The sequence below is a fragment of the Apostichopus japonicus genome, chromosome 8 (genome assembly GCF_037975245.1).
Source record: "Apostichopus japonicus isolate 1M-3 chromosome 8, ASM3797524v1, whole genome shotgun sequence".
Taxonomy (NCBI): Eukaryota; Metazoa; Echinodermata; class Holothuroidea; order Aspidochirotida; family Stichopodidae; genus Apostichopus; species Apostichopus japonicus.
In genome coordinates this window covers 33,664,718-33,677,745 of record NC_092568.1, presented here as the reverse complement: position 1 = coordinate 33,677,745, position 13,028 = coordinate 33,664,718, and the positions used below count along the sequence as shown (strand labels likewise).

Here is a 13,028-nt window from a genome sequence, read left to right as displayed (position 1 = left end):
AAACGCCGTTCCTATTGGATTAATATAAGCAACATTCGTTGGTATATCACTGAACTTAAATTTTTCCTTCAGTGGGTAGGATACGCTGTCATATACTGACCTTTGTATGAACTCTTCCAAGAAAGTTGACGAAATCGCGTGAGTGTCCCCCCCCCCCCCACACCCCCAATGTCAGTATTTATATACTTTCTTACATCGTGAGGTATTGCATAAAATTGTGAAACGTTTTCTTGGTACCCAGGAAACTCTATTTTGCTTTAGTAACTTAACAGGCAACGTCTTTTTCATTGTGAGCAATATACAAAACAGCGGCATGTACAGGATTTTAAAGGTGGCGGCCGTGGAAAATTCAAAATGTCTAACTGCTGATTAAGATCATAGGAAGGATGAAATGTTGCGGAAGGGCCAGAGGCGATTGAAGGGTTTTATAGAGGAGACTACAATTTAGTAATTGAAGCCGACTCCTGTGTAAGGGGGGGGGGGGGCGTTGGGGGTTCTATTGCTATTAGCACGTCAGTAGATCTACAAATATGTTATTAATCTTTTTTTCCCGGGAAGGATACCCGAACTCTCCCTACATAGGAGACAGCTTCAAGAAGCCCAGGACAGTACCCCTACATTATAAAATTCTTCTATCGTCTCTGCATGACCCTCCCATAAAGGGTCAGGCCCTATCTTAATCGGTCGTGAGGAAATTTTTGAATTTTATTATTATCATAACCAGTTTAAAATTCAATGTTCCTCTGGGACGATGATTATACGGACTTTCTGTAAACTGGTCACTTTCTTCTTTCTTATAGTCATAAGCGTTAGTACTTCAAAAGTTTGCTCAGACTTATTATGGAAGTACAACCCAATGACAGAGCTTTGCTGTGATGGAAGGATTTACCGATCGGAAGATGAAACTCTGCAATGTTGTAAGTATATATTTCATCATAATCAGTAGCGTTCGCATGATTTCAAAGGTATTTCGGGGGGGGGGGGGGTGGTAATGAGAGGACCAGACGCAAAAGAAGGATTTTATAAAGGAGCGTATGGGTGCGCTTTGGGGTCGTATACAAGCCAGCTCACATACTGGGTGTTTCTATAGGGGTCCTACCTCAGAAGAATAGTACAAGTTTAGACGTCAAATGTTACATTCTTAGGTACATGTAGACTGTAATAAAGTCTGTATTTGTAGCCTAAATGCAATGTTGTACTAATAAGTAATTTGTGTGAGGTTGAAAAACAGAGTGGGGTGAGGGGAAGACCCGTAGCCGCGGTCTAATTCTTCCCCTCCTGAATGTGAATCATTCCCGACTGAACTATTTCCCCTGTCCTGACGGTGTGAGATGGAGACAGCCTCCCCCCCCCCCCCCCATTACGCATGCCAATGATATTCTAATACACAGAGGGGATTATTATTTCCTTTCTGTTAGCTACACTTTCGTCATTTTCCCCTTGATTGGAACGTCAAAGAACTGCAAGGTAACGTTTTGACATGGTACTAAGAGGGTAAAACGATGTATGTTTGTCAACATTTGTGACGATTCGTAGATACGGTAGGTCTAATTGCATGTCGCCAAAAAAAGGGTAAATTTCAGACCTATTGGCGTTTCTGCAAAACCATACCAAAATGTGCAAAACAATATGTTTCAGATTTTCATGATTTTGTACGGTATATTTCATCTCGTTAAACGGTATTTTTTAACTGTTGACGTACTTTTGCAAGATGATATGATTCGTGCAACACGGTGTCCAGTTTTGTGATATTTTAACAAGCAAAATATATGCAAATGTTCACAACGGTTCTATTAAGATATTTCCTGTTTTTGAATATGTAATGTCTCTTTTACGCTTTCGTACTTAACAGCTGAAATCTACTTTTTTTTTTGGTTCCATTTCCACGAGCGTGTATGATCACGGGATAATTTTTGAAATCGTTTTGACCAAAATATCCAGACTGAAGAAAAATTTGATATGTCGCTTCAGTAAACTGGTGATATTAATCACTTAATTGACGTCACATCGTCATGATCACGTGGTTAAAGTCTCGATGTATAAGGGGACTGGGGTTGCTAGTGCCGGATAAATTTTGCTTGGTTTTCGTGCCCATGAAGATTCCATCTTGGCTGACTTTTGTATAAAAACAAAATTAAAAAACTATGCTCATTTTATGATCAACGTACAGTTTATGGGAAAAAAGAAACCTTATACATCGAAATTTATGAGGAGACGAAATAATTAAGTTTCCATTCTATTCATACTTGATACCGGGTACCTCAACTATTCTATACCATTGTTTATGACTCAATAAACACATGTTACCTAACACGCATTACGTAATATGTATACATATTACATTTTGCCTATACGTTCTTTCGTCATGCAATTATTACCCTGCAAGGGGCTTTTATATCTATATAATAGATAAACATATTTATGAACGTGATACTGTGTACTTGGCCCGTGATTCATACGTCACTATTGTAAAGTGTTTATAGAGATTGGCATATTTGTTTAGTCAATCCAAGTTAATGAACACCAAGGTCTTCTTGGAATTTTTGGTTTTGTCTTATTTTATGCGCCCATAATGCAAATAATTGAAAATGAAATTTAAGGGTACTTACGCAAAAATTTCGAAATCGTATGACGATCATGTTTATTACTAATATACCATTTGTTGGTGACAAATCACTTGAAGCTTTACGAAAACGGAAGTCCTGAATGTCAAAAATTTAAAAAAACAATTAAAAAACTGAGTATGATTGCATATACTAGGAAATCCATGAGTATGGTATTTCTAAACCTTTCCATAGAAAGGCGAAAAGTTAGTAAGCAGCGTTTATAGTGTTTAAATATTAAAAGTAAATATTTTTTACAATATCACGCCCTCTCTTCGTATATGAGTTCTTAGACGAGAAATTATTGATGCGGACGCTGAGCGATATGCTTAACGCCCTCTTTAATTGAGAGAATGACAACTTTGATATTTGATGGCGCACCCCAAGAATTTCTTCATCCAGCAGTAAAATGAAACATCAGACAAAAAAATAAATAAACAAGAGAGAGGGGGGAGGGGGTGGAGAGAGACATTGTTAGGTTCGACAAGAGAATTGCTCTATACCAAGTATGTGAAGCCTTTTAAAGCGAATTCTCACACTGTTCCTAACAGCCCTACCCTCAGTAATATTATTCCTTCCGATTGACTGTTCCCATTCCCAAAATGCCGGAGTGATATTTACAGAGGAAACTGAGTGATACGTTAATTCTATAAAGGGACCGTCATCAATGATATAATACATGAACAGGGAAAGTTCCATGCGTTTGTCATATGATCATAAACGACTCTCAACTTTGGGATGGAGATAATCATAGGTGGCGATTTTGCAAATTACGGCTGAAAGGTTGAGAGAGATAAATAGTCGACATTTTTCCAGTAAAACAGTTTAAAGTTCTAATTGAATTATATGTCGAAATTTCGCCACGGAGTCCTATAAATTCGACTTTTGTATCTGAATATCGTTTATTGAAAATATTCACTTTTGAGTTTTAATAGTTGAAATTTTGTAAAAAAAAATGCCGAGATTCGACACAAATTGTTGACATGTCGGTATAATCAACACTATTCTTGGAGAAAGTAGGCGATATCAGACGGTTGAAAGTCGAAATTATGAAGTCGACATTTTTGAGGAACAAATCGATATTTCCCCATAAAAAGCCAAAAGTTTTCAAGAAGTTATTTGAGAATAAATTACGTAGCTTTAAATAACGTCCCACAGTGGGCTGCACATTGGACTGGATGGGCTCTGCCATCCCCCCTCCCCCCCCCCCCCACGAAATGAATAGGGAGCAATTAAATGCTGGACATGGTAACAACAAAAGGTGTACAGGTTTCCAACCGATGTCATATCTAAATGTTAAACGATGATAAGAGGTTAGATGGGGCTATAGTACAATTAATCCCAGAGCCGTATCTAAATATACGGCTCTGATGACTCTCAGAGATATATACGGCTCTGATTACTCCTGTGGTGCAACACTGAAGAGCAAGGGATTTTCCCTACAGCGTCCACATGAACAACTTAACAAAAACAGTAGAAAAAGACTGAAAATGAGCCTACTGACTAGCCAGGAAACGATAGGGTCGTTGTAGCTAAACTCGATGAAATTGACCACGGTAGGCCTCCAACCGAAGTATAGGAGCCCAAGAAGAAAGAAAAAAAATGCCCGTCCCAGCTCCATGTCCGGGGCTGACAAATTAGGCCTAATGTTAGCCTTAACTGTAAGTTAGTGTCCTTTTTCTATGTTGGGCTACGGTAAGGCCGAACGTTAACGTTTATGCCATTGGCAGCCCTAACCAGTATATGATAACCGATGTTTGAGAATATTGGTAAAGGAAAAAAGTCACAACTTTGTGAAAAATTGACATAATTGTCCTCAGGGCCCTACCATGCTCTACATGCCACTGGTGACAATTGCAGTACACGACACCCTTTCATTATTTCACAATGTTTTACCATTCTTTTCAGGTGGCCAGTATGTATTCAATACTTCAATGGAAGTGTGCTGTGATGGAGTAGTCCACCCGAATGTTGAAGGTAACCTGGAAATATTGAATTTATGTCATCATTATTGACCAATTACAATGTCTGTTTTAAATACGTTGTTGGACCTATAACATATTGCTTGTTACTCTCCCAATTGGCCCTTCAAGCTTATCAGCAGACTCCCTTGGGTTGACTGGGTAGTTACATTCTATGAATAACTCCTTGGAATTAGACAAATCCCCTTCTTTTTTATCTTATTGAGACTAATCATAACATTGGCTGTAAAGGCTTTCTGCATGTTGATCACTAATTCTCAGAAAAAACACTTTATAATCAGCAAATGAGAAATGGAAAACTCAGTGTGAAATTACATAAATATGAAAAGAGCTAAGAAAATGTTTGTGCCTAGAAATGGATTAAAACCAGTTTGTTTTGACCAAATTTTAATCAAACTATGGAAACTAGTTAAAAACAATTATATTGAGCTATAGTCACCTTACAGGCAAAAGTAAGATTTATCAAAGATATTCTATATACCCTAAAAAAACATAACTTTAAAAAAGTTCACAAATAATTGTCCATTTCTGCATAGATTTTACCGGGTGCTGTGGAACTGAGCCGTACAATCGCAATAGTCTGACATGTTGCCGAGGTCACAATGGGGACAGAACTCTTTATAGTGAGGTAGGCTTGTGTTGTGGTTCTCATGGTGTTTATGACCCCAACACAGAACTGTGCTGTTATTCATACCTGGATGGAACCACCAAGGTGCACCAGTCGCCAACGGTTGAACATCACCGATGCTGTGGGTCAGAATTCTATGATGTCAGGAATCAGACATGTTGTAATGAGGTGAGTAGTTAATACCAATGGGTTCATAAGAGGTAAGAATTCTTATGCCATGAGTCAAAAAATCACAGATCTGCTAGAAGGGAGTGGTAGGGGTGACGGGAGGTCAGGAACGATGTTACCGAGTATATCTCACATTTCATGTCACACGGTAACGTTTACATGAACCTACCATTTTTTTTGGCCCAGTTTCGTTTCATTTTATGCAGGTGTTTGGCCAAATTTTTTATGTGGTGGGGAGAGAGAGAGGGGGCAGGGGATATAAACATCCTGGACTCCCCCTCCCCCTTTTCCTTCCAGGCTCCCTGGATAACTGCATGACAGTACTGTTCGGAGGTATTGAGAGAGATGAAGTGTGTTTTGGGTGCCAAGACCTCTGATTAATGAATCGGAGGGTGTTTCGTGTGCACAGTCTTAGAAAATTGGAGCAATATTTACAATTCATTATTGCAGACAATTGTTTTGTAGAAGATTTAAAGGTGGAATGGTAAATAAAATTCCTAATGATACATCTCTGTCATATTTATGATTTATGAAACTGAAAATGACTGATTGAGAATATGAGTCAATGTTTCTGGACTCTGTTTCTCTATTCAGTGTAAATGTATGATCACAAATTTTATGGTTTCATGTTTCATGTTTAGAATATATTCGGAGGGATTCATGAATGCTGTGGTTCTGTCGCATTCGATGCTAGCAAGGAACTATGTTGTGCTGAATCCATCCATCAGAAAACAGAAAATGTCACCAGTTGTTGCATGGATGTTCCTTACAATCCAGAAACTTCAACTTGTTGTTTAGGAGCTCTGTTTGAAATTGGTACGTTTATTTTTGTTTGTTTATTTGTTTTTGTTTTTTACTAAATATATCAGATTTGGCAATTTGGCATTGTAAGTTAAACATCAAACTTGTTCTCTTTGTGCTGTTGGTTTTTTGTAAATGAGAATAAAATATGTTGTTCTTTGTCAGATAGCAACAGTATAACAATGCGAAACTTGACAAGTTCTCATTGTCAGCAGCTCATAAAAGTACCATGAGTCAATCACTAGAAGTATATACAAGTTCGATCAGAATTATTCACAAAAAGATCTGTTGAAACTTATTTTAGAAGTTTGCAAAGTCAAGAAGCATTTTAACTTGTGCTTTCTAAAACAGTTTATTGTTTGGTTCGGCCAAAAACCGCAAAAGCTGAACCATAGACTAAACAATCAACCATCCCGTCAGCATGCAAGTTAATTAAGCATCTACGCAGCCTGTGAGAGCTTTCATGCAACTCTGTTAAATAATTCAATTCAGGGATTTCATATAACAGTACGGGGGCAATATGAGAGACCCCTCTGTAGAAACGGTAGAGAGCCCCATTGGTAGAAGTTTTGTAAATAACTGGAGTGAGTCTCTTTGTTGCAATTCCAATCAAATCAACGATTAGAGTGAGTTGACAACAATTCCTTAGCAGATGTATCTATGCCAGAAAACTAATTTGCATTTATATCATTTCTGGACCAAAGTTATTTGAAGAATATGCTATTAGATTGGGGTACTGAAATGTCCTCGCAAATTTGGATGATTTTTTAATAAAGCCATTTCAGTCTATACCAGTTCATCAATATGATTTATTGTCCTTTCAACTTTACCAGTATAGATAAGTGCGCCACAGGGTTTTCACCCGTACTGCTTTTCACAAATAGGTATTGCTTCAGATATTGTTAAAACAGCCATTTTTATTTCCTCAAGTCGATGGCGACACTTAGAGAGAGCAATTCATGGATCTATATTAGTCTAAAAATTTCATCCATCACACATATCTTTCATAACAGGTTAACTCTTTGTTTTGTTAATTAAATGAAGCTTGACTTGTAAACAACTATAATCGATCTAATTTTCTGAAAGTATATGAGTACTCAGGGAGACATAAGGAACTTAAACTAAATGTCTTAGTATATAGTTACCCCCAAAAAAGAAAAATATTCTGCAAAGTGAATGAAATATTCAACCCATACTTGATAACAATTAAAGCTCTTAAACCAGGTATTTGCTCTGTTGTTTATGACATTGTCGTGTATATGTCTGATCATCAAGTGAATAAGCTTTAACACATACAGAATTTGGCGGCAAGACTGGTGACCCGCACTAAACCGTTTGAACATGTTACCCCAATCCTACGCAATCTGGACTGGCTTCCAGTGAAACTATGGATTAGTTTCAAAATCTTGCTGTTAACTTTTAAATGTCTCCAACATACTTACAAAACCTCATCCAGGAGTATACGCCACGTCGTTGCCTCCGATACAGTTTGAAATCTTTACTGGTTGCCCTTTCTGTGTCCCCAAAGTCATATACGGCTCTCACTCATTTCAGTTCTCTTCTGCTATCCTCTGGAATGGCCTTCCGATTGGAATTAAAAGAAGCTCAGTCTGTAACCAGTTTCAAAATGCCTCTAAAGACTCACCGTTTCTCACTTTTGTATTTTTCCGGCCTTTCAGCGCATAGAGACTTTAGTGTATATTTGCGCCATATAAGAACTGTGTATTATTATTACTATTATATGTTATTTACTTCAGCTGGAAGGAGTTGCTGCGGCGGTGAGCCCTTTGACCTTTCAACCAGCTCTTGCTGCAATTCTGCGGTTAGTTACGACTTTCCAACCGTACCGGGTGTACAGAGCTGTTGTGGATCCCGTTCCTACTTGCCGTGGGAGCAGATCTGCTGTAACGGGGAATTGTTTGACAGAGATGAACACACGGAATGCTGTGGAAGCGGTAAGGCAAAAAGTATTACTTTTGATCAAACAATTAAATCAATTTTAACCTAATTGTTTTGGAAGAACGTTTAATCCTGAAAAGTTGGTCTGTTGTGTTAGAGAAACAAGTTTAATAGGAATATAATCCCACAGTTTTTGAGTTTATAAGAATTCATTTAATATATATTATTGAGACTATAATGAAATATTATAATGTTTTGAAGTAACATAGATATATTTCTAGCTATATGCTTTTTTTTTGTTACTACCAAATCTCACATGTTGCTTTGTAATTGTGTGTGTGGTATAGTCTTGTACCCCAATTCTTGTCTAAGAAATTTACAAGAAAGCCCACCCCAAAATTATCAGCATGTGTTTAAGTCGTTAATGTCCAAGGACAGAAATTTTTTAGTGCCTTGTTTTTGTATTGGCAAATTGACGAAATCTTCTGGAATTTAGCCAGTACATAGCTTGAATTTCAAAGCCTGAAGTAGAAAAGAAAAGGATCTCATTCTTTTTAAATCTCTTTTGTAAATTACTTTCGATAACCTGCAGGCGATCACAAAATCCAACTTGTCAATGATTATTATATTTATCGCACCAACAGCTGCTTACGATCCAGGCCATCAGCTCTGTTGCGGGGATTGGATCGACACCGTTGTCTTGGAAAGAAGAAGTCACCAAACATCTTGCTGTGGCCAAACCACCTACGAGGAGGGAATCGAATCTTGCTGCCCACGCACCAGCCAAGTCTTTCTGGGCGCCGACAGACATTGTTGTATGATAGAAGCAGGGCAAGAACTGGCCTACGATCCCAACTCTGGGATTTGCTGTTCTTCGTTCTTTCATGGTAACGTACTTAAGGAAAACAAGAATTAGCTCAAATGTGACACAAAGTGAAATCTGGATTATACAGGACTCTTATTATTTGGATATGAGATTATTTTGAAACTGATTTTCAACCATCTGTAAATTGAGAGGTAACACCAAGCCCATAGCCAGAAATTGTGAGGGGGAGGCCGGGGGTTGGGGGTGGCAGCTCAACATTTCAAGGAAGGGTACCAATAATTTAAGATGAGGCATAATTTTTTCAACATCATAGTAACAGAAAACATATGACACAAACAAAAGAAGACTAAATGTTGAGCTTTTTACAGTATTGCTGCTATTAAACACATTCTATACAGTCTATTTCCATAGTTTAGTCAAATTTAATATCCTTAATGGATTTTTTTCACATCAGGAAACTTTCCTGGAAAAAATCCAATAATGCCTCCAGAAGTCACCCTTTTGCAATTTTTTTTTAAATTTTCCTAAAATATATTATGAAACTGAGAACACCATATTCTATATTCTACATATTCTGGGCCACCTTCATATCTTTCTGCCACTCATAGTTGACCATGGGGCTCTGACTGCCTTACCTAGCCCCCCCCCCCCATCCCACACACCTTTCCTCTTTTAAAGCCTGATTTTAAGCTTCATGCCATCAGTAGCTCCCACCATTATTCCACAAGGTCTGAGGGAGGTAAGCAGTTTTCAGAAAGAGACTGACGCTTAAGTAATAATAATAATAATTTATTCTTATATAGCGCCCTACATCAAAGAATGATCTCAAAGCACTTCACAAAATTATATATAATATTACAACTTAAAATTATTACAGCTTAAAAATGTTACAACCTAAAAATATTGCATTATAAAATTTACAACAATAAACAAATATCCTAACAATAATTATTAAAGCAATAAAATTCTGAAATTAAAGACGAAAGCAATTAAATATGACAGCATACAATAAAACTAAAAATACCAAACTATTACAGCTGAAAATTAGTAACAATAAGACTACCAAAATAGAAATAGAAATAAATTTTAATATACAGCAATTAAAAAAGTTGGTAAGATGGCAACAAAACAATAAGACTGGAGGTTTAAAATGAATAATAATTTCGAAAAAGGTCAGTTTTAAGGAGTGCCTTAAAAACATTTAAGTGACCTATACAGTTTGATGAATAAGATTTTTCAGTCATCGATCTACCTTTTATCATTTTCTTCATCTGTCTCCTATTTATCTCTTCATCTCATGATAGAGTCCTTCTACGCCGGTTATTCTACGTACACACACGATTGTTGCGGTACTCATCTCTTGCGAGGCGATGAACTCTGTGATTGGATGAATCAGGTTCCCATTGTAAAGTCGTCCTACGAGGACGACACGGTCTGTTCTGGTCAATCCCCGGAAGAATCGGTGACATACAACTCCATATCTACCGTAAGTATCGAAAACAGAATCTTTACAAGTTTATTCCAAGCTGTTCGTCACTCAAAGTTGCCCACAAAGTTGACGTTAAGTTGATTGGAAACCAAAGGGAACTTTCACTAGTCAAACAAGGGAACTACACGGTCACTGCTGGATTTTAGTAGTATCCAGTAATTTCTAAAGTACGTCAGTAAGCCAATAGTTTCTTCACTAATATTATGACAAATCTGCTTTGAATCTCATCAAGACAAAAGGATACAAGAACAATAATAGTTTCCACGTCTCCTGTGTATATTCGTCCAGCATAGAGTTGGCACTTTTATTCTCACTTTTAATTATGATAGATGGATTCTTGAACATGGCAATTCCAGCCATGCAACAATCACAAAATAATAACCTTACGTTTTATGAATTAATTTGCATTGTGGAGTAGTAGTTATTAATGATTAGTTTTCATTTAAAACTTAAGCTCTAGTAGGCCTGCAATATATTCACAGCAGACCTTATTATGGTCATGTTTGATTTGCATAGATTTGCATATTAAACTGGATTAAATGATGTCATTGTTGTCATCAATTGATGCTTGCTATAAATGGTTGCCTTTTTTTTTCCTGTAACATTTTCACAGATTTGCCTTCATGGGTTTCTGATACCAATGGATACCTCAGTGTCGATCTGTGGGAACCAGATCATGGAGGAAGCTACTGAGATATGCTGCGGGGACGTATTCATCCATTCCAAGTACGACGCTAACGATAACGAGAGGCGATGCTGCGGTGTATCATTGGCTGCTTACTCTCCTTCTGTAGAGATTTGCTGTAGTGGAATGGTGTATAGTATACCGGAGAGCCAAGGAGAGTAAGTTGTTCAATTTTAACTTTATAAAAGGGTGTTAATGTTATTAGCAAAGATGTTTGGAGTTTTAAAACTGCCTTCTACCCCCCCCCACTCCCCCCCCCCAACACCAGAACACCCCACCTCCTCTCGAACAACAACATATATAATGATGTTGAAATAATAAACAATTTTTAAAAATGAAAATGCATCAAACCTAAAGCTGCTCATCTCTCCTCTCTTTTCTTCTCTTCTGTTCTTCTCCCGTCTCCTAACATACCCTCCCCTCTTTCCATCTCTAGCTTCCCCTATCCTTTCTCTCTTCCCCTCTCCTGTTTCTCTCTCTTGCCCCGTTTTTTATGTCACTTCTCTACTCCTCTCCTCTCCTCCCCGTCTCTACCCCCTCACACAGATCTACAGTAACATGCAATTATAAGATGGCTCAATCAACCCCCTCCCCTCCTCCACTCTCTGTCATCATACATAAATAATGGGTACCCTCCATCTACTAAAATCAAAAGTTTATCAGCTACATGTTTATACAGGGAACCACCATTGACACTAAGTAAAGAGGAGGATACATTCATAGCTCTGTTATTGTGATGGTCCCTGGTATTGTATTAATGTTATCCAACCTTGGAAACGAATGAGAGGAATGAACATTGGTAATGACATCTGCTGTTTCCTACTCACCAGAGAAAACAATCTCTCCATATTTGTCACCCCTTAAACTAAACCTCAGAGGCTCATCTAGCTAGAATTAATTTAATTGTTAAAGCGAGTTTCATGTTAGCTTGTCAATGGTCAGAAGTTCGATACTGTATATTTTGACGGATGTTGGAATTCAGACATAGTGAAAGTTTCTTCAAATTACTGTTTTTTTTAATCATCATTTTATGATCGCAGTTGTTGCGAATACCGAGCCTACCGTACCTCAGAAGAGGTTTGTGAAGATAGTGGGGTCATTCGACCGGTCGGAAAGCCTCTCAGATGTGGGAATCAGTTTTACAGCGAAGATGAACAGGGGTGTTGCGGTGATGCGGATTTGTTTGGACCTGGGTGGACATGCTGTGACGGAGAGTTATATGATACTGGAACAGAGGCACTTAATGGAGGCCAGTGTTGTGATGGAGTTGGATACGACCCAGCCACTCAAATCTGCTGTGGTTCAAAACTTCATGAAGAGCAGTCCAGGGGTAAGTGACAGACAAATGTAATCATACATCTTAGTCTAGCAAATTTCTGGAGGGATATGAGAAAGAGATCGAAAGGGGTTGTGAATATAAGAACAGACTTTGTGATTATAACCATTAAGAACAGTTGACTGCCATGTTCAGTTCTTGCCTAACGCTGACCTAAGCCTATGCAGGATCCATCCAATCACCTAGAGAGCTCCAGATAGGGGGAGATTGTTTCCTCTTTTCTTTACAGTGTATATTTCATGTTCATTTGAGTAACCAACCTTCAAAAGTTAAGGACTGCATCTTCTGATAAAGCATATATGTAGGTAAATGATGCTGGTTTTGGCAAAAATGGGTTGGGTTTGTTGTGAGAAAAATGTCCAGTTTGCTTTATAGCAGTGTAAGAGTGTAACATTGTGTTAAACTTGCCAACATTTGACATTGGGCATTGAGAAGCAATATGGAGGGTGCTATACAAGAATTAAGTTGCTCAATACCTGTGTTATTTGTATATTTGATGTTCATTTGAGTAACCAACCTTCAAAAGTTTAGGACTGCATCTTCTGATAAAGCACATGTATGTAAATGATGCTGGTTTTGGCAAAAATGGGTTGGGTTTTTGGTGAGAAAAA

The 13,028-nt window shown here is 37.8% G+C and overlaps 1 protein-coding gene across 2 annotated transcripts in view; it reads left to right on the top strand.

Moving 5' to 3' along the window:
- The window catches only part of LOC139971678 (uncharacterized), a 36,579-nt gene that overhangs the window by 2,849 nt on the left and 20,702 nt on the right, over positions 1–13,028 (top strand). The window contains exons 3-11 of one of the 2 annotated variants that reach the window (XM_071978361.1): positions 801–917; positions 4,512–4,580; positions 5,122–5,381; positions 6,023–6,197; positions 7,940–8,137; positions 8,726–8,968; positions 10,212–10,393; positions 11,010–11,239; positions 12,122–12,411. In XM_071978361.1, coding sequence (XP_071834462.1) covers positions 801–917; positions 4,512–4,580; positions 5,122–5,381; positions 6,023–6,197; positions 7,940–8,137; positions 8,726–8,968; positions 10,212–10,393; positions 11,010–11,239; positions 12,122–12,411 — 1,764 coding nt within the window. Of the gene's footprint in view, positions 1–800; positions 918–4,006; positions 4,265–4,511; positions 4,581–5,121; positions 5,382–6,022; positions 6,198–7,939; positions 8,138–8,725; positions 8,969–10,211; positions 10,394–11,009; positions 11,240–12,121; positions 12,412–13,028 lie in introns of those variants that run through there. The other variant, XM_071978362.1, reaches the window with a different exon arrangement.